Here is a 27,006-nt window from a genome sequence, read left to right as displayed (position 1 = left end):
CGTCGGCCATTCCCCATGCCTGCGCAGTGTAAACACCTTCCTCTGGTGTGCAAGCGCATTGCTATTACCGAAACTAAAACACTGTTCTCCCGCGGAATCGTTTAATTCGGTAACATAGCCTGAGCTTCTTTGAACGACTGCGTTGATGACCAATAGTATGAACAATACCACCTGGTGTTCCCCGCCCACTCTAGCATGAACACCAATAGCGCACATCGTATTAGTATTTATACTCTGACCGCCATTATGGCAGACATGCCGGTGCCATATACACATGCTTTTCAGACATACAGTCATGTGAAAAAATTAGGACACCCTTTGAAAGCATGTGGTTTTTTGTAACATTTTTAATAAAAGGTTATTTCATCTCCGTTTCAACAATACAGAGAGATTAAAGTAATCCGACTAAACAAAGAAAACTGAAGAAAAGTCTTTTCAAGATCTTCTGTAAATGTCATTCTACAAAAATGCCTATTCTAACTGAGGAAAAAGATAGGACACCCTTGCCCCTAATAGCGAGTGTTACCTCCTTTGGCTGAAATAACTGCAGTGAGACGGTTCTTGTAGCCATCTACCAGTCTTCGACATCGGTCTGAGGAAATTTTACCCCACTCAATGCAGAACTTTTTCAGCTGTGAGATGTTTGAGGGGTTTCTTGCACGTACAGCCCTTTTCAAGTCACCCCACAGCATCTCAATGGGATTCAAATCTGGACTTTGACTTGGCCATTCCAGGACTCTCCATTTCTTCTTTTTCAGCCAATCTTTGGTTGATTTACTAGTATGTTTTGGGTCATTGTCATGTTGCATGGTCCAGTTCCGCTTCAGCTTTAATTTTCTAACTGATGGTCTCACATGTTCTTCAAGCACCTTCTGATACACAGTAGAATTCATCGTGGATTCTATGATGGTGAGCTGACCAGGTCCTGCTGCAGCAAAGCAGCCCCAAACCATGACACTTCCACCTCCATGCTTCACAGTTGGTATGAGGTTCTTTTCTTGGAATGCTGTGTTTGGTTTACGCCAAACATGTCCTCTGCTGTTGTGTCCAAATAATTCAATTTTGGACTCATCTGTCCAAAGAACATTATTCCAGAAGTCCTGGTCTTTGTCAACTTTATCTCTGGCAAATGTCAGTCTGGCCTCGATGTTTCTCTTGGAAAGCAAAGGTTTCCTCCTTGCACACCTCCCATGCAAGTTAAACTTGTACAGTCTCTTTCTGATTGTAGAGGCATGTACTTCTACATCAACAGTAGCCAGAGCCTGCTGTAGTTCTCGAGATGACACTTTAGGGTTTTTGGAGACCTCTTTTAGCATCTTGCGGTCTGCTCTTGGGGTGAACTTGCTGGGGCGACCAGTCCTGGGCATGTTGGCAGTTGTTTTGAAAGCCCTCCACTTGTAGACTATCTTCCGGACAGTGGAATGGCTGATTTCAAAATCTTTTGAGATCTTTTTAAATCCCTTCCCAGACTCATAGGCTGCTACAATCTTTTTTCTGAAGTCCTCTGACAGCTCTTTTGCTCTCACCATGGTGCTCACTCTCACTTCAACAGTCAGGAGCACACCAAACTAAATGTCTGAGGTTTAAATAGGGCAAGCCTCATTCAACATGCAGAGTAACGATCTACTAATTATGTGCACCTGGTGTGATATACCTGTGTGAGATCTGAGCCAATTTAAGAGGGAATACATGTGAGGGTGTCCTATCTTTTTCCTCAGTTAGAATAGGCATTTTTGTAGAATGACATTTACAGAAGATCTTGAAAAGACTTTTCTTCAGTTTTCTTTGTTTAGTTGGATTACTTTAATCTCTCTGTATTGTTGAAACGGAGATGAAATAACCTTTTATTAAAAAATGTTACAAAAAACCACATGCTTTCAAAGGGTGTCCTAATTTTTTCACATGACTGTAGGTAAAAAAAGACTGCTTGTTTTGTTTACTTTATTTACTTTCACTGCTTTTTCACTACTTCCGAATACTGTTGTTGTGAATCTCCACTGCTACTGTATGTTGGTCGTCCTGTTTTACATTCAAATGACTATTGTAGCGCCCCATGTGAGCCCACTTTGCTAGATTATACGCTTTACATATTACGTATGTTTCTCTTATGTTATGGCCTTGATTGTCTTAGATAGTTCTCTCTTAGAGACTTTTTGTCTATTATGTACGTCTCCATCTAGACTATTAAAAAGAAGTAAAATGGGCACTCATATATCTAGATCACAAGGTAGGCAAAGTGACTCAAATATTAATTTATTAATAGCGATGAGTTGAACAAATTTATATGAGCAATGTACCCTAAATAAAACTAATTTCCCGAAATCAGCATAAAATAGTAAAACTTATAAAATTGATAAAATAAACATTACAACTGTCCACTGTTATAGCTGATAAAAGATCCAAGTGTCCAATCCAGTGTTAATAGTTCAATCTGGCATTAGTGGATGTAACACAGTACTTTTGTCTTCTATTATCTACAACAGTGGTTTACAGCAAATATATCTCCAGAAAATAAATAAATCAGTGAGTGAATAAATAGATTAATAATAAGTGCACAGTGACTAATAGTGACCAATGGGTAAAATGCAGCATAAACTGCTACATAAAATCCACTGGATCAAGATATAATTAAAACAATAAGTGAAATAATGTGTATAAATAAGTATATAAATATATTTCTGAAGAGTCAATGTAGTGGCTGTATACCACTGATGCCGCAGTGTTTCTTTAGTAATAGAACATGTGGCCTAAAATCCTGGTTTGGTCCGTACAATTGTCCACAAATATATTCAGTCTGAGCAGATATCTGCCTGAATAGGCTGTATGTTTGAACAACCGCAATATAAGCAGCAGGATACTTGGGCAATGTTATAAATATGTCCAGCAATGTTGCGCAATATTCAAACAGCAAATCAAGATGTTTGGGCAGCAATATACATATATCCAGCAGTGTTATGGAGCTGTATGGCTCTTACTCACATATCGTCCTATTCCCACCGTGGCGTCCCACGTAGTGTAGAAGCAAACAGGACTTGCCTTTGGATAACACAGCTGAGTTAGCTGTTAACGATGCTGTATCCACCCGGCTGTGAGCAGAAATGCTGGCTGTGTCAGGCTGCAGATCCACGTCCAATGTCTTTGCTTGAGGTAGATGGATATTCTGCCTCTTTGGATCGATGATAGTAGTCTTTTTAGAAAGCGCTTTCAATCCAATACCGTACAAAGTTGTTGCCGGTGATTTGTCAGATCCAATTGCTCCTTGCCAGACGCGTTTCAAAGGCTACCTGCCTTCTTCCTCAGTGGCTAATTTGGGTCTGACTAACTTGCCGGCTATTTATCCTCCCAAGGGCTCTTTGGTAAACTTGAAATGGACCCAAAGGATCTGGATCCAATTGCCTTATATTGCGATAATCCTGTGAAAATTTGCGGTTTTTTTGCGCACATGCGATTTTTTGTGTGCGATACTCCTGCGTTAAATCTGCGGTTTTTATGCGCACATGCGCTTTTCTTTTTTGTGTATTCCTAAACCAACCAGAATCATTATACATAACAAATTGTACAATAGCTAGTTACAGTTAGGACCAATGTGAATAATAACATTCCATATCAAACAAAAATAAAATAAATATACGACTTCTAAATCTTTAATGATCTTATGTTAAAAATGTATTAAATAATAGGGAATTTCTGTATAGGGTCTAAGATGTAAAAATATAAAAAATATAAAAAATTTAAAATGTTTATAAAAGATTATCGGGTATTGTATTCCATAGGGGACTCATATATATTTTCTTGTTGAATATAATTCCATCAACATTATTCCATGGGGCTCATTGCCCGAAATGGTTCAGGCGGAGTACATGGGATGATGGTATATGTGGATTGGGGTCGGGGATCCCGAGCACAGGGGGGGTCATAGTGCTGCTAAACAGCCCGACTAGTACTCCCCACCAGCACTATGACCCCCCCTGTGCTCGGGATCCCCGACCCCAATCCACATATACCATCATCCCATGTACTCCGCCTGAACCATTTCGGGCAATGAGCCCCATGGAATTATATTCAACAAGAAAATATATATAAGTCCCCTATGGAATACAATACCCGATAATCTTTTATAAACATTTTAAATTTTTTATTTTTTTATATTTTTACATCTTAGACCCTATACAGAAATTCCCTATTATTTAATACATTTTTAACATAAGATCATTAAAGATTTAGAAGTCGTATATTTATTTTATTTTTGTTTGATATGGAATGTTATTATTCACATTGGTCCTAACTGTAACTAGCTATTGTACAATTTGTTATGTATAATGATTCTGGTTGGTTTAGGAATACACAAAAAAGAAAAGCGCATGTGCGCATAAAAACCGCAGATTTAACGCAGGAGTATCGCACACAAAAAATCGCATGTGCGCAAAAAAACCGCAAATTTTCACAGGATTATCGCAATATAAGGCAATTGGATCCAGATCCTTTGGGTCCATTTCAAGTTTACCAAAGAGCCCTTGGGAGGATAAATAGCCGGCAAGTTAGTCAGACCCAAATTAGCCACTGAGGAAGAAGGCAGGTAGCCTTTGAAACGCGTCTGGCAAGGAGCAATTGGATCTGACAAATCACCGGCAACAACTTTGTACGGTATTGGATTGAAAGCGCTTTCTAAAAAGACTACTATCATCGATCCAAAGAGGCAGAATATCCATCTACCTCAAGCAAAGACATTGGACGTGGATCTGCAGCCTGACACAGCCAGCATTTCTGCTCACAGCCGGGTGGATACAGCATCGTTAACAGCTAACTCAGCTGTGTTATCCAAAGGCAAGTCCTGTTTGCTTCTACACTACGTGGGACGCCACGGTGGGAATAGGACGATATGTGAGTAAGAGCCATACAGCTCCATAACACTGCTGGATATATGTATATTGCTGCCCAAACATCTTGATTTGCTGTTTGAATATTGCGCAACATTGCTGGACATATTTATAACATTGCCCAAGTATCCTGCTGCTTATATTGCGGTTGTTCAAACATACAGCCTATTCAGGCAGATATCTGCTCAGACTGAATATATTTGTGGACAATTGTACGGACCAAACCAGGATTTTAGGCCACATGTTCTATTACTAAAGAAACACTGCGGCATCAGTGGTATACAGCCACTACATTGACTCTTCAGAAATATATTTATATACTTATTTATACACATTATTTCACTTATTGTTTTAATTATATCTTGATCCAGTGGATTTTATGTAGCAGTTTATGCTGCATTTTACCCATTGGTCACTATTAGTCACTGTGCACTTATTATTAATCTATTTATTCACTCACTGATTTATTTATTTTCTGGAGATATATTTGCTGTAAACCACTGTTGTAGATAATAGAAGACAAAAGTACTGTGTTACATCCACTAATGCCAGATTGAACTATTAACACTGGATTGGACACTTGGATCTTTTATCAGCTATAACAGTGGACAGTTGTAATGTTTATTTTATCAATTTTATAAGTTTTACTATTTTATGCTGATTTCGGGAAATTAGTTTTATTTAGGGTACATTGCTCATATAAATTTGTTCAACTCATCGCTATTAATAAATTAATATTTGAGTCACTTTGCCTACCTTGTGATCTAGATATATGAGTGCCCATTTTACTTCTTTTTAATACTATTGTTTTTGGTGATTGGGTACAACATCTATTTTGGTGCACCTTGCCATCCCAAACCAGAGGTGAGCCGTCCATTATCCCTTTATTACTTATCCATCTAGACTATGTTTGCTAGATTTATCCTCACTAGCGCTTCTATTGGATGACATTTTATGTCTAATGGATGTCCTTTCCTCTTATTTTTATGTACCAGCCTGATGAAGGGCATAATATGTAAGCCCGAAACGTTGCTTTTCAAAACAATGTAAAGTCTAGCTGAATAAAACACTAATTGCATTGAAAATCTCTTGTGGTGTGCTGTCTGAAACTCTGATTAAGTATTTGAAGAATTTCTGAAGTGGAGTCAGGGATCAAAAGGTACGAGCACCCATCTCTTTGCCAGTTATCTGCCGAGTGCTGTGATCTACTGTGAATTAAAGTCCATTCAAACAGAGCAAGCAGCGCTATTGACTTTTGAAAATAAATAAATTTTGCAGTTTTAAAAATGCGGTTTTTGTAGTAGAAGTTTAGTGCAATACATGCAGACAGTCTCTAAGCAGCGTAAACAGTCCTTTGGCCCAAAAAAAGCAATCAACTAGTTGGGGCTCATTTACAATAGGCAGTCTATAATGGCGCCAGGGTTTTGCAAATCCTGTACGTGACGCCAAGATTTATTTATGCAGTGAGCCAGACCGACAGGGGAATTATATGTGAGGTCACAGTGTGAGCATTAGGTGGGCCGAGATAAATACAGTTCTGATTACTCGCGGTTATGTTGTTCCTGGGCAGGCCTGCACAAGTGATGAGGAGAAGGGCACAGGAATTCTCTGGGGCACACTCTGGTGTAAGGGACACAGGCCAGCTGGTGGTTCGAGGTGCCCTTGATGGTCTGTATTAATGTGCCTATGGCAAGGTCCATTGTAGTTGTGACGCCAGTACTTTTTATGGTGGTACAACCATTTACTGTAGTGTTAACTGAGGAATTAGAGACTGAGACGAGTATAGTGCAATCCAACTTATAACTAGAGATGTCGCGAACATAAAATTTTCCGTTGGCGAACGTGAATTTTTCGCAAATGTTCGTGAACGGGCGAACTGCCATTGACTTCAATAGGCAGGCAAATTTTAAAACCCACAGGGACTCTTTCTGGCCACAATAGTGATGGAAAAGTTGTTTCAAGGGGACTAACACCTGGACTGTGGCATGCCGGAGGGGGATCCATGGCAAAACTCCCATGGAAAATTACGTAGGTGACGCAGAGTTGGATTTTAATCCATAAAGGGCCTAAATCGCCTAACATTCCTAAATTGTTTGGAATAATGTGCTTTAAAACATCCAGTGTGTGTATATAATCTGGTATGATGTTGTATTGATCAGGTAGTGCAAGGGTTACACCCGCTTTACAGTGATAGACCAAACTCTGACAGACCAAACTCCCCGTTTAACGCACCGCAAACAGCCGCAAACAGTCCTTTTGCAAAACCGCAAACTACCCATTTGCACAAGGTTGGATACCAAGCTAGCCATGTCCTGTTCCTTGTCCTCACTGATGTCATTGAAGGTCTCTTCCTCCATCCAGCCACGTACAACACCAAGGGTCCCTAAAAGGTGACAACAAGCCCCCTGGCACGCCTGCTGTGGTTGGTCTTCCACCTCCTCAAAGCCACCTTCCTCCTCTGACTCCTCTTCTTCAGACTTCTCTCTCTGCATTGCTGCAGGTCCAGCAATCGACGACAAGGCTGCTTCTGGTGGTGATAGTGACCACAACTCTTCCTCTTCATGCTCATCTACGGCCTGATCCAGCTCTCTTCGCAGGGCACAATGCATATGGAATGAGGTTGATGATGTTGCCTTGGGTTTGACTGACCAGGTTTGTCACCTCCACAAAAGGACGCATGAGCCTACATCCATTTTGCATGAGCGTTCAGTAACGTGGCCAAAAAATAACAAGCTCCGCAGAGGCTGTCCTCTTTTTCTTTTCTTTTTTTTCTTTTTTTTTTTATAAAAAAAAATCTGTTCTTAACAGTTTAATCTCTGTTTTGTCCCCTATCAGGGGCCGGTGTATGGAATAGATTTTAGGAACCGGGAGATGGAAAAAGATGCTTAGTCGGTCCTCTTACTTCCAATTTGGGGCACAGCGCGTGCGCCGTGCAATGTACTGTGCCACCAGATATCAGTGGTGTGTTTAAGTAGTACTATTCCTATCAGTTTAATCCCTGTTACGTCCCCTATCGGGTACGTGTATGGAATAGATTTTAGACAACCGCAAAGAGTATTCAATAGTTGACACACTCATGACATAAATTTTATTCCTCTATGCATCAATCTTGGTGTAGTGATGACTGTGCTCGTGCGCTCGTTTGGGAGATTGCAGGCGATGGTTTTTTTCAAAGCCTATGGTCGTGCTGAGGTAGTTCAGTGACAGTTAAGTGACCCAGAAAACAATGATTCGCAGTGTGGGCCCATTGTTGGCCTAGTAGGCTTTAATGATCACCTTAGATGATCACAAAGAAAATGAATGTTTTTTTCTATGCAAAATTATCCAGCCGATCGCTTTTGGTCTGTTCACAATTAAGCAACGACCTTATCATCTGGGGTGTGCCAACATTGCCATTGCCAACACACTCATAGAGGTGGTCGCTTCATTGTGATACGCAAGCCCCTTCACCACAACAAGGTAACGATCACGAAGGGGAATTGACACATGTACAGTACAGACCAAAAGTTTGGACACACCTTCTCATTCAAAGAGTTTTCTTTATTTTTATGACTATGAAAATTGTAGATTCACACTGAAGGCATCAAAACTATGAATTAACACATGTGGAATTATATACATATCAAAAAAGTGTGAAACAACAGAAAATATGTCATATTCTAGGTTCTTCAAAGTAGCCACCTTTTGCTTTGATTACTGCTTTGCACACTCTTGGCATTCTCTTGATGAGCTTCAAGAGGTAGTCACCTGAAATGGTTTTCACTACACAGGTGTGCCCTGTCAGGTTTAATAAGTGGGATTTCTTGCCTTATAAATGGGGTTGGGACCATCAGTTGCGTTGTGGAGAAGTCAGGTGGATACACAGCTGATAGTCCTACTGAATAGACTGTTAGCTGCTTTTCTCTTGCCATAATGCAAATCCTAAGTAAAGAAAAACGAGTGGCCATCATTACTTTAAGAAATTAAGGTCAGTTGGTCCCAAAAATTGGGAAAACTGTGAAAGTGTCCCCAAGTGCAGTCACAAAAACTGTCAAGCGCTACAAAGAAACTGGCTCACATGCGGACCGCCCCAGGAAAGGAAGACCAAGAGTCACCTCTGCTGCGGAGGATAAGTTCATCCGAGTCACCAGCCTCAGAAATCGCAGGTTAAAAGCAGCTCAGATTAGAGACCGGGTCAATGCCACACAGAGTTCTAGCAGCAGACACATCTCTAGAACAACTGCTAAGAGGAGACTGTGTGAATCAGGCCTTCATGGTAGAATATCTGCTAGGAAACCACTGCTAAGGACAGGCAACAAGCAGAAGAGACTTGTTTGGGCTAAAGAACACAAGGAATGGACATTAGACCAGTGGAAATCTGTGCTTTGGTCTGATGAGTCCAAATTTGAAATCTTTGGTTCCAACCACCGTGTCTTTGTGCAATGCAGAAAAGGTGAACGGATGGACTCTACATGCCTGGTTCCCACTGTGAAGCGCGGAGGTGTGATGGTGTGGGGGTGCTTTGCTGATGACACTGTTGGGGATTTATTCAAAATTGAAGGCATACTGAACCAGCATGGCTACCACAGCATCTTGCAGCAGCATGCTATTCCATCCGGTTTGCGTTTAGTTGGACCATCATTTATTTTTCAACATGACAATGACCCCAAACAGACCTCCAGGCTGTGTAAGGGCTAATTGACCATGAAGGAGAGTGATGGGTGCTGCGCCAGATGACCTGGCCTCCACAGTCACCGGACCTGAACCCAATCAAGATGGTTTGGGGTGAGGTGGACCGCAGAGTGAAGGCAAAAGGGCCAACAAGTGCTAAACATCTCTGGGAACTCCTTCAAGACTGTTGGAAGACCATTTCAGGTGACTACCTCTTGAAGCTCATCAAGAGAATGCCAAGAGTGTGCAAAGCAGTAATCAAAGCAAATGGTGGCTACTTTGAAGAACCTAGAATATGACATATTTTCAGTTGTTTCACACTTTTTTGTTATGTATATAATTCTACATGTGTTAATTCATAGTTTTGATGCCTTCAGTGTGAATCTACAATTTTCATAGTCATGAAAATAAAGAAAAGGTGTTTCCAAACTTTTGGTCTGTACTGTATGTGCCTTTTTTTTTGTTTTGTTTTTACAGCCACAGTGCAGCACCAGAGGCCAGAAAAATTTATGTTTTCCAGGCTGAAAGTGCACTAACACATTGCAGCTTGAACCCTACTTGGTGGCGGATAAGTCACGCAAGCAGAGATAAAATACAGCAGCGTGTGGACCATTTTTAGCCCAAGGCAGCTCGTCTCATCAGGCCTTTTTTAGTCGAATGTATCGCCCACTGTCAGTCCCTTCGGGATCCATGCCTCATTTATCTTAATAAAGGTGAGGTAATCTAGACTTATTTTTACTTAGGCGACTTCTCTTCTCAGTGACAATACCTCCTGCTGCATTGAAGGTCCTTTCTGACAGGACACTTGAAGCGGGGCAGGCCAGAAGTTCTATCCCAAATTGGGATAGCTCAGGCCACAGGTCAAGCCTGCACACCCAGTAGTCAAGGGGTTCATCGCTCCTCAGAGTGTCGATATCTGCAGTTAAGGCAAGGTATTTTGCTACCTGTTGGTCGAGTCGTTCATTGAGGGTGAACCCCGAAGGGCTGTGGCGATGCATAGGACTTAAAAAGCTCTGCATGTCCTCCATCAACAACATGTCTGTAAAGCGTCCTGTCCTTGCCGGCGTGGTCGTGGTAGGAGGAGGATTACTTTCACCTCTTCCCCTGTTAGATTCCCGTTGTGCTGTAACATCACCCTTATACGCTGTGTAAAGCATACTTTTTAATTTATTTTGGAACTGCTGCATCCTTTCCGACTACCAGTAATTCAGTAACATTTCAGGCAATTTCTGCTTATACCGGGGGTCTAGTAGCGTGGCCACCCAGTACAGGGTTTTCTCCTTCAGCCTTTTTATACGAGGGTCCCTCAACAGGCACGACAGCATGAAAGACCCCATTTGTACATGGTTGGATGCTGAGCTACTTATGTCCTGTTCCTCGTCCTCACTGATCTCACTGAAGGTCTGTTCTTCCCCCCAGCCACATACAACACCACGGGTACCAGATAGGTGACAACGAGCACCCTGGGATGCCTGCTGTGGTTGGTCTTCCTCCTCCTTAAAGCCACATTCCTCCTCTGACTCCTCTTCCTCAGACTCCTCTTGCAGCGTTGCCACAGGTCCAGCAAGCGATGCTGATAAGGCTGTTTCTGGTGGTGATGGTGACCACAACTCTTCCTCTTCACGCTTATCTACGGCCTGATCCAGCACTCTTCGCAGGGCACGCTCCAGGAAGAAAACAAATGGGATGATGTCGCTGATGGTGCCTTCAGTGCGACTGACTAGGTTTGTCACCTCCTCAAAAGGACGCATGAGCCTACAGGCATTGCGCATGAGCGTCTAGTAACGTGGCAAAAAAATTCCCAGCTCCCCAGAGGCTGTCCTAGCACCCTGGTCATACAATTACTCATTGACAGCTTTTTCTTGTTGGAGCAGGCACATTAGGAGTGTTGAATTCCAACGTGTCGGGCTTTCGCAAATCAAGCACCTCACTGGCATGTTGTTTCACCACTGAATATCTGAAAAGTGTGCCATGGCCGAGTAGGAACGCCTGAAATGGCCACACACCTTCCTGGCCTGCTTGAGGACGTCCTGTAAGCCTGGGTACTTGTGCACAAAGCATTGTACGATCAGATTACACACATGTGCCATGCACGGCACATGTGTCAACTTGCCCAAATTCAATGCCGCCAACAAATTGCTTCAATTGTCACACACCACTTTGCCAATCTCCAGTTGGTGCGGAGTCAGCCACTGATCCACCTTTGCGTTCAGGGTGGACAGGAGTGCAGGTCCGGTGTTGCTCTCTGCTTTCAGGCAAGTCAACCCCAAGACGGCGTGACACCGTCGTATCCGGGATGTGGAATAGCCTCTGGGGAGCTGGAGGGTGTGCAGTTGATGTGGAGCAAGACGCAGCAGCAGAAGTGGACTCAGCCGAGGAGGTTAGCAAAGAGGATGGAGTAGGAGGAGTAGAACAGGTGGCAGCAAGCCTGCCTGCAAGTCGTGGCGGTGTCACCAACTCCTCTGCAGAGCCACGCAGTCCATGCTTGGCAACCGTCAGAAGGTTTACCCAATGCTCAGTGTAGGTGATATATCTGCACTGACCGTGCTTTGCAGACCAGGTATCAGTGGTCAGATGGACCCTTGCCCCAACACTGTGTGCCAGACATGCCATGACTTCCGTTTGCACAATAGAGTACAGGTTGGGGATTGCCTTTTGTGAAAATAAATTTCGGCCGGGTACCTTCCACTGCGGTGTCCTAATAGCTACAAATTTTTAGAAGGCCTCAGACTCCACCAGCTTGTATGGTAAAAGCTGGCGGGCTAAGAGTTCTGAGAAGCCAGCTGTCAGACGCAGGGCAAGGGGGTGACACTGTCGGGCTTCTTACGCTCAAACATGTCCTTGACAGACACCTGACTGTGGGCAGATGAGCAGGAACTGCTCCAGGTGAGAGGCGGAGTGGCGGGTGGTTGAGAGGGGGCAAGGAGGACAGCAGTGGTTTATGTGGCTGAAGATGCTGGACCAGTAGGAGGATGGTGGCTTTGAGTTCGTGTGCTGCTTGTACTTATGTGTTGATCCCATAGGCGTTTGTGAGATCATGTGCCTTTTCAAAGCAGTTGTACCTAGGTGGGTGTTGGACTTCCCACGACTCAGTTTCTTTTGGCATGGCACAGGTTGCAAATGGCATTGCTGTTATCAGAGGCAGACACACAAAAAGAAATGCCACACTGCTGAGCTTTGCAATGACGGCATTCTGGTGGTGGCAACAGCATGCGTTGATTGGCGTGCTGTCTGGCTGACCCCGGGTGCCGATACATGCTGTCTGACTGTGCCACTAGCTCCTTGCGACGATCTCTCCCTGCTTCCAACTCATCTACTCCTCCTCTCTGTCTCCCCATCTGAACTTTCCCCCTGTTCTTCTTCTCTTCGAGCGGGCACCCACGTGAAATCCACGGACACATCGTCATGATCAACCGCTTTACTTGTATCTGACAACTCAACAAAGGAAGCAGCAACGTGTACAACATCATCATCATCACACCGTACGTCCATGTGTGTAATGCTGCCTGACTGAGACATAACCCTGTTATCTACATCCTCTGGCAATAATGGTTGCGCATCACTCATTTCTTCCAACTGATTTGTAAATAACTCCTCTGACAGATCAAGTGAAACAGCTGTGGTGCTAGTGTTGGTGATGGCGGCAGGCGCGCGAGTGGTAACTTGAGAGGTGCCCACAGCTGAGCTGGAGGAGGATAGTGCGTCAGGGTTCCGAGCGGAAGCTGTAGAAGATTGGGTCTCCTTTGTTAGCCAGTCAACTATGTCCTCAGAACTTTTTGAGTGTTTTTTAAATGCAAGCTACTGTGACACCATATATGAGTGGCACTGGCAGACGTTGGCAGAGTAGATGCTGTAGGCCTAACACACACGCTTGCAGAAAACTAACTGCTATTATATTACAGTTAAAATTGTTGTTGTGTTTTTTAAATGCAAGCCTTTGTGACACCATATATGAGTGGCACTGGCAGACGTTGGCAGAGTAGATGCTGTAGGCCTAACACACACGCTTGCAGAAAACTAACTGCTATTATACTACAGTCAAAATTGTTGTAGTTTTTTTAAATGAAAGCTACTGTGTGTGAGACACCAGATATGAGTGGCACTGGCAGAAGTTGGCAAAGTAGACGCTGTAGGCCTAACACATACGTTTGGAGAAAACTAACTGCTATTATATTACAGTCAAAATTGTTGTTGTGTTTTTTAAATGCAGCTACTGTGACACCAGATATGAGTGGCACTGGTGGCACTGGCAGAAGTTGGCAGAGTAGACGCTGTAGGCCTAACACACACAGGCTTGCAGAAAACTAACTGCTATTATATTACAGTCAAAATTATTATAATTTTTTTTAAATGCAAGCTACTGTGTGTGACACCAGATATCAGTGGCACTGGCAGAAGTTGGCAGAGTAGATGCTGTAGGCCTAACACACGTTTGCAGGAAACTAACTGCTATTATATTACAGTCAAAATTGTTGTTGTGTTTTTTAAATGCAAGCTACTGTGACACTAGATATGAGTGGCACTTGCAGAAGTTGGCAGAGTAGACGCTGTAGGCCTAACACACACGCTTGCAGAAAACTAACTGCTGATATATTACAGTCAAAATTATTATTATTTTTTTTTAAATGTAAGCTACTGTGATACCAGATATGAGTGGCACTGGTGCCACTGGCAGAAGTTGGCAGAGTAGACGCTGTAGGCCTAACACACATGCTTACAGGCAACTAACTGCTATTATATTATAGTTAAAATAGTTGTTTTTTTTAAATGCAAGCTACTGTGTGTGACACCAGATATGAGTGGCACTGGCAGACATTGGCAGAGTAGATGCTGTAGGCCTAACACACACGCTTGCAGAAAACTAACTGCTATTATTTTACAGTCAAAATTGTTGTTGTTTTTTTAAATGCAAGCTACTGTGTGTGACACCAGATATGAGTGGCACTGGCAGAAGTTGGCAGAGTAGACGCTGTAGGCCTAACACACAGGCTTGCAGAAAACTAACTGCTGATATATTACAGTCAAAATTATTATTATTTTTTTTAAATGCAGGCTACTGTGTGTGACACCAGATATGAGTGGCACTGGAAGAAGTTGGCAGAGTAGACGCTGTAGGCCTAACACACACGCTTGCTGAAAACTAACTGCTATTATATTACAGTCAAAATTGTTTTAGTTTTTTTTTTAATGCAAGCTACTGTGTGTGACACCAGATATGAGTGGCACTGGCAGAAGTTGGCAGAGTAGACACTGTAGGCCTAACACACACACTTGCAGAAAACAAACTGCTATTATATTACAGTCAAAATTGTTTGTTTTTTTAAATGCAATCTACTGTGTGTGACACCAGATATGAGTGGCACTGGTGGCACTGGCAGACGTTGGCAGAGTAGACGCTGTAGGCCTAACACACACGCTTGCAGAAAACTAACTGCTATTATATTACAGTCAAAATTATTATATATTTTTTTAATGCAAGCTACTGTGTGTGGCACTGGCAGAAGTTGGCAGAGTAGACGCTGTAGGCCTAACACACACGCTTGCTGAAAACTAACTGCTATTATATTACAGTCAAAATTGTTTTAGTTTTTTTTTTTAATGCAAGCTACTGTGTGTGACACCAGATATGAGTGGCACTGGCAGAAGTTGGCAGAGTAGACACTGTAGGCCTAACACACGCGCTTGCATAAAACAAACTGCTATTATATTACAGTCAAAATTGTTTGTTTTTTAAATGCAATCTACTATGTGTGACACCAGATATGAGTGGTACTGGCAGAAGTTGGCAGAGTAGACGCTGTAGGCCTAACACACACGCTTGCAGAAAACTGCTATTATATTACAGTCAAAATTTATTCAATTTTTTTTAAATGCAAGCTACTGTGTGTGACACCAGATATATGAGTGGCACTGGCAGAAGTTGGCAGAGTAGACGCAGTAGGCCTAACACACACGCCTGCAGAAAACTAACTGCTATTATATTACAGTCAAAATTATTATATTTTTTTAAATGCAAGCTACTGTGTGTGGCACTGGCAGAAGTTGGCAGAGTAGACGCTGTAGGCCTAACACACACGCCTGCAGAAAACTAACTGCTATTATATTACAGTCAAAATTATTATATTTTTTTAAATGCAAGCTACTGTGTGTGGCACTGGCAGAAGTTGGCAGAGTAGACGCTGTAGGCCTAACACACACGTTTTCTGAAAACTAACTGCTATTATATTACAGTCCAAATTTTTTTTTTTTTTTTTTTTTTATGCAAGCTACTGTGTGTGACACCAGATATGAGTGGCAGAGTAGACACTGTAGGCCTAACACACGCGCTTGCAGAAAACAAACTGCTATTATATTACAGTCAAAATTGTTTGTTTTTTAAATGCAATCTACTATGTGTGACACCAGATATGAGTGGCACTGGCAGAAGTTGGCAGAGTAGACGCTGTAGGCCTAACACACACGCTTGCAGAAAACTGCTATTATATTACAGTCAAAATTTTTTAGTTTTTTAAATGCAAGCTACTGTGTGTGACACCAGATATATGAGTGGCACTGGCAGAAGTTGGCAGAGTAGACGCTGTAGGCCTAACACACACGCCTGCAGAAAACTAACTGCTATTATATTACAGTCAAAATTATTATATATTTTTTTTATGCAAGCTACTGTGACACCAGATATGAGTGGCACTGGTGGTACTGTGCACTGGCAGTAGTTGGCACAGTACACACTGTAGGCCTGACACACACGCTTGCAGGCAACTAATTGCAATTATATTACAGTCAAAAAAGTTTTTTTTTGTTTTTTTTTAATGCAAGCTACTGTGGCACCAGATATGAGTGGTGGCAGATTAGATTACAGAGAAAAAAAAAATGCAGACTGATGTACTAGCCCTAAAAAGGGCTTTTTGGGGTGCTGTCCTTACAGCAGAGATCAGATGAGTCTTTCAGGACTGGAGTGGACACTGAATACACTGGCCTAGCTATCGATTTCCCTATTAAATCATCAGTAGCTATACTGTCCCTCCTCTCACTAAGACTGCAGCTTCCAAATGAATCTAAAATGGCTGCTGTCCAGGAGGTGGGAGGGTCTGGGAGGGAGGGTATGCTGCTGATTGGCTGGAATGTGTCTGCTGACTGTGAGGTACAGGGTCAAAGTTTGCTCAATGATGATGAATAGGGGATGGACCGAACATCGCATATGTTCGCCCGCTGCAGCGAACGCGAACAAGCAATGTTCGCCGGCGAATAGTTCGGGACATCTCTACTTATAACTTTTACTGAACGTTGACTAAGGGGAAGAATTTATCATCCAGATAATCAAATATACAGTCTTTTTAAGATAGACAGAGGTAAAGCTGCAAAAGGTCCACTGCTCACGGGTGTGATGTCTGTCTCTCAGGCTATTAATGATATAAGTTTTATGCTTACTGGTAGGTGATTTTTACGCTGGTCTTTGGGTCTCTGTTTCTTTAGTGCTTTCTAGATTAATATCCTTTTCTGAAGCTAAACTTCTAGCTGATGTCCACTAACTCTTAACAGAGCAGGATGTGGACCACTTCAGCTCATGGCTGAAGAGTGAAGACCGAGAACCCTCTAACTAGGCCTGAGCTGGGCTATATATGGGATGTGTTGTCTCCCCCTAGTGATAGGCTCAGTGTAATGTAATCTAACACAGCTGTAGGCAGGGATTATGCATAAAGATGCACTGCAGCATAAAGCAGGTTATATAAAGCGTACTACAACTTTGCATTACCCACGTGGGTAGTGGGACACTGCATTAGGAGCACATAAAAAGAATTTTGATTTTGGGACCAATCTCTTTAACCTCCTCCCGACCGCTGTACGCACCGATGCGTCCGGGAAGTGGTTGATTTATTCCTCCTGGACGCATCGGCGCGTCATCTCGCGAGACGCGAGATGACGTCACAGCCGGCCCGCGCATGCGCATGCGCATCGCGGGCCGGCATTTCGCAGCAGAGTATTTCGTCAGCAGCCTGCCGGCCACGATCATTGGCTGGCAGGCTGCTGATTTTAAAAAAATCCAATCAGCAGCCATTTAACCCCACATATTAGTAAATATGATGGGGTTATATGGCTGCTGTGCTCCTCTGCTCCTTCTTTTGGTCGGTTGGTTCCAGCAGAGGAGCACACATCACTGTGAGTACCCACTACACCACACTTAGCCCCCAGATCACCCCAATTAACCCTTTGATCACCCCTTTGATCGCCCCTGTCAATCACTAGTGAAAGGAAAAAAGTGATCAGTGCAAACTGTCACTTTTTTTTTTCACTGGTATTGACCGTTAGATTTCAGTATAGTTTAGGCCCCTTGGTTAGGTAGTTTAGGGATCGGTTAGCGCCCAGCCCACCGCACCGCAGTCCGTTATTCGCTGATTAGCGTATCGCTAATCAGCATTTGTACTTTTATAGTATCTGAAAGTGATCAAAACTGATCACGGTCAGATCTATAATAGTACTAGTGTCACTTTAGTTCTCCCTCCACCCAAAACGCAGTGTTTGCCCGATCAGGCCTGATCGGTCGCCCACACGTGCGTACACCCACGCCCGCCCCACCGCAGTGACAAAAAAAATATTTTTTTTTTGATCGCTGCACATTCACTTTACACGCACTGCGGCGATAAAAAAAATCAGTTTTGATATTTTTTATCAACCGCAGCAGCCTCCGGTACTTCGCTAGCCTCCCATTTGTAAGACAGGCTTGCTTTTTTTTTTTCTTGGGTAGTCTCAGGGAATACCCCTAAATTTAGTTGCCCACATGTCTAACAGGGGGTATTCCTCTGAAGAGGCCTACAGGCTTCTGACCCAGTCGGATGAGGAGTGGGAACCCTCATCTGATGAATCCAGCGGGTCAGAATACGAACCTGTAGAAAGCAGTGGCTCTCTGACCCAAAGTTCGGGCGAGGAGGCTGAGGTCCCTGATACCACCAGGCGTACCCGGCCCTGTGTCGCTAGACCGCAGGTTGCGCAGGATCCGCTTCAAGAGCAGCAGAGTGGGGCTGGTGCTGTCGGATTACGTGGTGAGGCATACACCAGCAGCCCAGCCATTCCTGGACCTAGTACCAGCACTGCCGTACAACCTGGTGAAGTAGCGAGCACCAGAAGGGCAGTTGAAGCTGGTACGGTGGCACGTGCAGTAGTGACCCCGTCGCAGCCACCGCAAAGACGTGCCCGTAGAGCCCCTAGAGACCCTGAGGTTCTGGCAAAACCTGATTGGCAGTCCCCAACTTCAGCCGCACCTGTAGTTTTCCCTTTCACCGCCCAGTCTGGAGTTCGGGTTGAGACAGCTCAGATCGATTCGGCCCTGGGATTTTTTGAGCTGTTCTTGACTGCGGAGCTCTTAGACTTAGTTGTGGCAGAGACAAACCGGTATGCCACACAATTTATCACTGCTAACCCGGAAAGCTTTTATGCCCAGCCTTTCCGGTGGAAACCAGTCCAAGTTTCCGAACTTAAAACTTTTCTGGGCCTCCTCCTCAACATGGGCCTGACAAAAAAGCATGAATTGCGGTCATATTGGTCCACGAACCCAATTCATCACATGCCCATGTTCTCTGCTGCTATGTCCAGGACACGATTTGAGACCATCCTGCGTTTCCTGCACTTTAGTGACAACACCGCCTCCCGTCCCAGAGGCCACCCTGCTTTTGACCGGCTCCACAAAATTCGGCCCCTCATAGACCATTTCAACCTGAAATTTGCAGATTTGTATACCCCTGAGCAAAACATCTGCGTAGACGAGTCCCTGATACATTTTACCGGGCGCCTTGGCTTCAAACAATACATCCCAAGCAAGCGCGCCCGGTATGGGGTCAAATTGTATAAGCTCTGTGAAAGGGCCACAGGCTATACCCACAAATTTCGGATCTATGAGGGAAAAGATCAGACCCTGGAGCCGGTCGGTTGCCCTGACTACCTGGGGAGCAGTGGGAAGACAGTTTGGGACTTGGTGTCACCCTTATTCGGCAAGGGGTACCATCTTTATGTGGACAATTTTTACACAAGTGTGGCCCTCTTTAGGCATTTGTTTCTAGAACGGATTGGCGCCTGTGGTACCGCGTGAACTAGTGGCGCGGGCTTCCCCCAACGGCTCGTTAGCACCCGTCTTGCAAGGGGGCAGAGGGCCGCACTGTGTAGAAGAACTGCTCGCGGTGAAATGGAGAGACAAGCGTGACGTTTACATGCTCTCCTCCATTCACGCAGACACGACAATACAAATTGAGCGAGCAACCCGTGTCATTGAAAAGCCCCTCTCAGTCCACGACTATAACCTCCACATGGGAGGGGTGGACTTCAATGACCAGATGTTGTCTCCGTATTTAGTTTCCCGCAGAACCAGACGCTGGTATAAGAAGGTGTCTGTATATTTGATTCAATTGGCTCTGTACAATAGTTTTGTTCTCTACAGTAAGGCTGGGAGAACTGGATCCTTCCTCAAATTTCAGGAAGAGATCATCGGGAACCTCCTGTATCCAGGAGGTTCCGTGGCCCCATCCACCAGTGTAGTTAGCCGTCTACACGAGCGACACTTCCCCAGTGTCGTTGCTGGTACCTCAAACCGACCGCCACCCCGAAAAAAATGTCGTGTCTGTAGCAGGAGTGGAATAAGGCGTGACACCCGCTATTTCTGTCCTGACTGTCCTGACCACCCTGCCCTATGCTTAGGGGAGTGTTTCCGAAAGTACCACACACAGGTACACCTAGCATAGGGATCATCTCACCAGGATAGGCACACAGGGCTATTAGGGCCCATTCACTCACAGCTGCTGCAAACGTCTCCTTTCACATGGGACAAAGTGCATAACGCACTTCGCCACATCTTTGGGCGATTTGCGCTTTGCACATTGACCCATGGGGAAGGAGAGGTTTGTTCTATAAAGGTAAAAAAACAAAAAGAAAAAAAACACCAGTAAGCAAACAGGTTAATGTTTAGTTCCAAAAGTTAAAGTTTACATGTTCTGTTCCAAAGTTAATAAAATTATTGCGTTGTGGCCTGGTCTTTTCTTTTTTTTTTTTTTTTTTTTTTTTTTTTTTTACCTTCCAGGTAGACCAACCGATCTACTAGCTGCAGCTCCGATGTGCATTCTGACAGAAGCATTGCGCTGCTGTCAGATTACACGCAAGTCGGTGTATGCGGCGCTGCAAGACGGGATTTTCTCCTCTGCAGTGACAGATACGTTTGCCAAGGCATACGAGCTGAGGAGGAGGCGGCGTTCCTATGCTTTGCCAAACACTTTGTATATATATATATATACATATATATATATATATATATATATATATATATAAAAAAAATCCCGGCAATGATTTATTCATCCACATCGATTGATGCGAATGGAGAAATCTGGTTTGCCAGGGCATACGAGCTAAGTCGGTATGGATGTAGGGCGGAGCTCCTATGTCCTGGCAGACGCCTTTCCCCTCCATTTTTTTTTTTTGGCAGAGATTTTTTCATCCACATTGATCGATGCGAATGAAGAAATCTGTGCCGTTCATTTTTTTCTTTCAGCCCAGAGGCTGAACGGAAAAAAAAATCTGTTACCTGTTTTGCTCAATTACCTGTATGCTCAATATAAGGAGAATAGCAGAAACTCCTAATGCTGGCCATACATGTAATGATTGCGGAGACCCTCAAATGCCAGGGCAGTACAAACACCCCACAACTGACCCCATTTTGGAAAGAAGACACCCCAAGGTATTTGCTGAGGGGCATATTGAGTCCATGAAAGATTTAAATTTTTGTCCTAAGTTAGCGAAAAATTAGACTTTGTGAGAAAAAACAAAAAAAAATCAATTTCCGCTAACTTATGCGAAAAAAAAATAAAATTCTATGAACTTGCCAGGCCCCTCATTGGATACCTTGGGGTGTCTTCTTTCCAAAGTGGGGTCACATGTGGGGTATTTATACTGCCCTGGCTTTTTAGGGACCCTAAAGCGTGAGAAGAAGTCTGGGATCCAAATGTCTAAAAATGCCCTCCTAAAAGGAATTTGGGCACCTTTGCGAATCTAGGCTGCAAAAAAGTGTGACACATCTGGTATCGCCGTACTCAGAAGAAGTTGGGGAATGTGTTTTGGGGTGTCATTTTACATATACCCATGCTGGGTGAGATAAATATCTTGGTCAAATGCCAACTTTGTATAAAAAAATGGGAAAAGTTGTCTTTTGCCAACATATTTCTCTCACCCAGCATGGGTATATGTAAAATGGCACCCCAAAACACATTCCCCAACTTCTCCTGAGTACGGTGATACCAGATGTGTGACACTTTTTTGATGCCAAGGGGCAAAGGGGCACATATTCCAAAGTGCACCTTTCGGATTTTGCAGGCCATTTTTTACACATTTTGATTGCAAAGTACTTCTCACACATATGGGCCCCTAAATTGCCAGGGCAGTATAACTACGCCACAAGTGACCCCATTTTGGAAAGAAGACACCCCAAGGTATTCTGTGAGGGGCATGGTGAGTTCCTAGAATTTTTTATTTTTTGTCGCAAGTTAGTGCAATATGATACTTTGTAAGGAAAAAAACAAAAACATCATCATTTTCCGCTAACTTGTGACAAAAAAAAAAAAATTCTAGGAACTCGCAGTGCCCCTCACGGAATACCTTAGGGTGTCTTCTTTCCAAAATGGGGTCACTTGTGGCGTAGTTATACTGTCCTGGCAATTTAGGGGCCCAAATGTGTGAGAAGAACTTTGCAATCAAAATGTGTAAAAAATGGCCTGCAAAATCCGAAAGGTGCACTTTGGAATATGTGCCCCTTTGCCCACCTTGGCAGCAAAAAAGTGTGACACATCTGGTATCGCCGTACTCAGGAGAAGTTGGGGAATGTGTTTTGGGGTGTCATTTTACATATACCCATGCTGGGTGAGAAAAATATCTTGGTCAAATGCCAACTTTGTATAAAAAAATGGGAAAAGTTGTCGTTTGCCAAGATATTTCTCTCACCCAGCATGGGTATATGTAAAATGACACCCCAAAACACATTCCCCAACTTCTCCTGAGTACGGCGATACCAGATGTGTGACACTTATTTGATGCCAAGGTGGGCAAAGGGGCGCATATTCGAAAGTGCACCTTTCGGATTTTGCAGGCCATTTTTTACAGATTTTGATTGCAAAGTACTTCTCACACATATGGGCCCCTAAATTGCCAGGGCAGTATAACTACGCCACAAGTGACCCCATTTTGGAAAGAAGACACCCCAAGGTATTCCGTGAGGGGCATGGCGAGTTCCTAGAATTTTTTATTTTTTGTCGCAAGTTAGTGGAATATGAGACTTTGTAAGAAAAAAATAAAATAAAAAATCATCATCATTTTCCGCTAACTTGTGACAAAAAATAAAAAGTTCTATGAACTCACTATGCCCATCAGCGAATACCTTAGGATGTCTACTTTCCGAAATGGGGTCATTTGTGGGGTTTTTCTACTGTTTGGGCATTGTAGAACCTCAGGAAACATGACAGCTGCTCAGAAAATCAGAGCCGTTTCAAAAAGCGGAAATTCACATTTTTGTACCATAGTTTGTAAACGCTATAACTTTTACCCAAACCATTTTTTTTTTTGCCCAAACATTTTTTTTTTATCAAAGACATGTAGAACTATAAATTTAGCAAAAAATTTATATATGGATGTCGTTTTTTTTGCAAAATTTCACAGCTGAAAGTGAAAAATGTCATTTTTTTGCAAAAAAATCGTTACATTTTGATTAACAAAAAAAGTAAAAATGTCAGCAGCAATAAAATACCACCAAATGAAAGCTCTATTAGTGAGAAGAAAAGGAGGTAAAATTCATTTGGGTGGTAAGTTGCATGACCGAGCGATAAACGGTGAAAGGAGTGTAGTGCCGAAGTGTAAAAAGTGGCCTGGTCATGAAGGGGGTTTCACCTAGCGGGGCTGAAGTGGTTAATGCTGCTGTGCATGGTGAATTAAATGTGTTTTTCACTGTGCTGTCAAGTATTCTTTAATATTTAGTTAAATTATTAAGCTTGGTTTCCACATTCAGATTTTTTATGCAGTTTTTTAAGCCAAAGATGAAAAAATAGCAGAAGACTCATAGGGTGCTTTATCAAACTGGTATAAAGTAGAACTGGCTTAGTTGCTCATATCAACCAGTCAGATTCCACCTTTCACTTTTGACAGCTCCTTTGGAAAATGAAAGATATAATCTGATTGGTTGCTATGGGCAACTAAGCCCGTTCTGTTTGACACCAGTTTAATAAATGACCCCTCTCAGTATTCTGACCCATTCTTGGCTTTGGCTTAAAAAATGGCATTAAAAAAGCTGAACTTGAATACACAGCTTTTTAGGAGCCTGCTTTTGCAAGCATTAATTTGTCGCTTGTGTGTTTCTTCTTCCCCACCCATTCTAGCATTTTACTTTATTATTGTACATACTCCTCGTTTCCCTCTGCTTACATCCCCTCTACAAGTCTTCCTAAGTATTATCCATAGATTTAATCATTAAAGGGACTATCCAGGAAACTATATTTATGACTTATCCTCAGGATAGGTCATCAGTATCAGATCTGCAGGGGTTTGACACCTGGCAACCCTGCCAATCAGCTGATAGAAAAGACCTTAAGCGCCGCAGCCTCTTCCTAGGCCAGTGACATCACTGTACATTGGTCACACGGTCTAGTTGCAGCTCAGCCCTATTAAACGCAATGAGGCTGACCTGCAATACCAAGAACTGCTACTTTGCACTGCTACAGCACTGTCCTTGGAAAGCTGCCAGGAGCCTACATCACTCACCAGAGCTCCGGTAAGAGCAGCGGTTCCCTGAAACAGCTGATTGCTGTGGATGCTGGGACTTAGACCCCCGCTGATCTAATAATGATGAACTATCCTGAGGATAAGTCATCATTATCTTTTGCAGGATAACCCCTTTAACTCTTCATACATACACTAGCATGCAACCCAAATTCTTTTGAATATCAGTTTTCAAAAGTGGTATGCAGACCTAAAATCTGAGTTTCTTTTCATAACTAATTTTCTAATACAGTGTACCATCCAGGGGTAGCTAGAAACTAAGCTGTGGGGAATGATGCAGTATTCAGACTTGTAAAAACAAGGCTTTTTTTTTAAATCCTTCAATAACAAATAGACATTACAGATCTGTGACAGTTAGATGTCATTTTAGTCTAGCACACATTCATACATCTGTGTAAGAACCAGTAACCATCTTTGTGTGTGCTTATGTAGACATTTTATTCATGATCTTTTTTTCTCTAGAGCATCTTCCAAAATTACAACCAAGATCGTACTCTGCTGCAAGGTAATACCGCTATTTAATATTTTTAAAACATGTGCTCAGAGCATTGCACAAAAATATGTAGGAGAAAATCCTGTGTGAATCAGCAATGTCATTGTACTGTACAGCTGAGTAGTCGTACAATATGAGTATCCCAGCAGTCAGACTGCAGACAGTGCAACAATTTTATTCACTCCTTTTGCAGTGCAGGGGAGGGGAAAGGCAGTATTTGGTGACAACTACAAATATTAATGAGGAAAATCTCATTGTTATTAAATGCCCCAACAGCTCTGCAACTGCATGTCAACAAAGGGGGAGAACAGAACTAGAGAAATATAAAAAAAAATTGCCTAAAACTTGCTTAGCCTGTGTATATATTGCAGACCATATTTACAAAACTTTCTTTTTTTACATAACTCGGACAACCCCTTTAAAGATGTTTTCCAGTATAGAAGCCTAATGTGTGCCCAAAAAATTACTTGTCCATAGTCCCACTATTCCAGAGCTGTGGCTTCCTTTCCAGACACTTTTTCACTTGCCATTCTTGCACATGTGAAAGCTGAGGCCAGTAATTCTTTGCAGTGGTCATGGGACCAAGCCACTTCCAGTCCAGCTGCACCTGAAGCAGCCAGAAAGGGAGTCGCAGTGCTGGAACAGCGATACTGCAGATAGGAGAGTGCATTTATTTTAATTTTTTATTTTTTTTGCACAAATCACAGACGACGGGTTAAGTTGTCTCCCCAGCCACACAACTCCTTTAACCGGGTTGTCTCATCTGAGACAATGGGGGTATTTCACTAGAGTATGCCCTCATTGTCTGATACGTGTGGATCCCACCTCTGGGACCCCCATCTATATTGAAAACGGAGCCCCAAAAGTGGTGGAAAGCCACCCTCCATGCAGTTCTATGTGGCCGCCGAAAATAGCCGAGCGCTATAGAAGTGAATGGGAGTGGTGGCCGGTCATGCACAGTGCGCTCCCATTCACTTCTATGGGGAGAGCACTTGGTGGCAGCTGGACCAGAGTCCTCCAGCCACCACTTTGCAGGCTCCATTTAGGAGATGGGTGCGGGTTCCAGCAGTGGGACCTGCACCTATCAGACAATGGGGGCATACAGTCATGTGAAAAAATTAGGACACCCTTTGAAAGCATGTGGTTTTTTGTAACATTTTTAATAAAAGGTTATTTCATCTCCGTTTCAACAATACAGAGAGATTAAAGTAATCCGACTAAACAAAGAAAACTGAAGAAAAGTCTTTTCAAGATCTTCTGTAAATGTCATTCTACAAAAATGCCTATTCTAACTGAGGAAAAAGATAGGACACCCTTGCCCCTAATAGCGAGTGTTACCTCCTTTGGCTGAAATAACTGCAGTGAGACGGTTCTTGTAGCCATCTACCAGTCTTCGACATCGGTCTGAGGAAATTTTACCCCACTCCTCAATGCAGAACTTTTTCAGCTGTGAGATGTTTGAGGGGTTTCTTGCACGTACAGCCCTTTTCAAGTCACCCCACAGCATCTCAATGGGATTCAAATCTGGACTTTGACTTGGCCATTCCAGGACTCTCCATTTCTTCTTTTTCAGCCAATCTTTGGTTGATTTACTAGTATGTTTTGGGTCATTGTCATGTTGCATGGTCCAGTTCCGCTTCAGCTTTAATTTTCTAACTGATGGTCTCACATGTTCTTCAAGCACCTTCTGATACACAGTAGAATTCATCGTGGATTCTATGATGGTGAGCTGACCAGGTCCTGCTGCAGCAAAGCAGCCCCAAACCATGACACTTCCACCTCCATGCTTCACAGTTGGTATGAGGTTCTTTTCTTGAAATGCTGTGTTTGGTTTACGCCAAACATCTCCTCTGCTGTTGTGTCCAAATAATTCAATTTTGGACTCATCTGTCCAAAGAACATTATTCCAGAAGTCCTGGTCTTTGTCAACTTTATCTCTGGCAAATGTCAGTCTGGCCTCGATGTTTCTCTTGGAAAGCAAAGGTTTCCTCCTTGCACACCTCCCATGCAAGTTAAACTTGTACAGTCTCTTTCTGATTGTAGAGGCATGTACTTCTACATCAACAGTAGCCAGAGCCTGCTGTAGTTCTCAAGATGACACTTTAGGGTTTTTGGAGACCTCTTTTAGCATCTTGCGGTCTGCTCTTGGGGTGAACTTGCTGGGGCGACCAGTCCTGGGCATGTTGGCAGTTG

At 43.2% G+C, this 27,006-nt stretch overlaps 1 protein-coding gene across 3 annotated transcripts in view; it reads left to right on the top strand.

Moving 5' to 3' along the window:
* MTRR (5-methyltetrahydrofolate-homocysteine methyltransferase reductase) overlaps positions 1-27,006 on the top strand; it is an 877,206-nt gene that overhangs the window by 544,008 nt on the left and 306,192 nt on the right. For all 3 annotated transcript variants that reach the window (XM_044292703.1, XM_044292705.1, XM_044292704.1), the window contains one exon: positions 24,783-24,825. In XM_044292703.1, coding sequence (XP_044148638.1) covers positions 24,783-24,825 — 43 coding nt within the window. The remainder of the gene's footprint in view (positions 1-24,782; positions 24,826-27,006) is intronic.

This window comes from Bufo gargarizans, chromosome 5, assembly GCF_014858855.1.
Source record: "Bufo gargarizans isolate SCDJY-AF-19 chromosome 5, ASM1485885v1, whole genome shotgun sequence".
In the NCBI taxonomy this organism is placed as follows: domain Eukaryota; kingdom Metazoa; phylum Chordata; class Amphibia; order Anura; family Bufonidae; genus Bufo; species Bufo gargarizans.
Note: the sequence above shows the minus strand (reverse complement) of the source record. Positions and strands in the feature narration are given on the sequence as shown.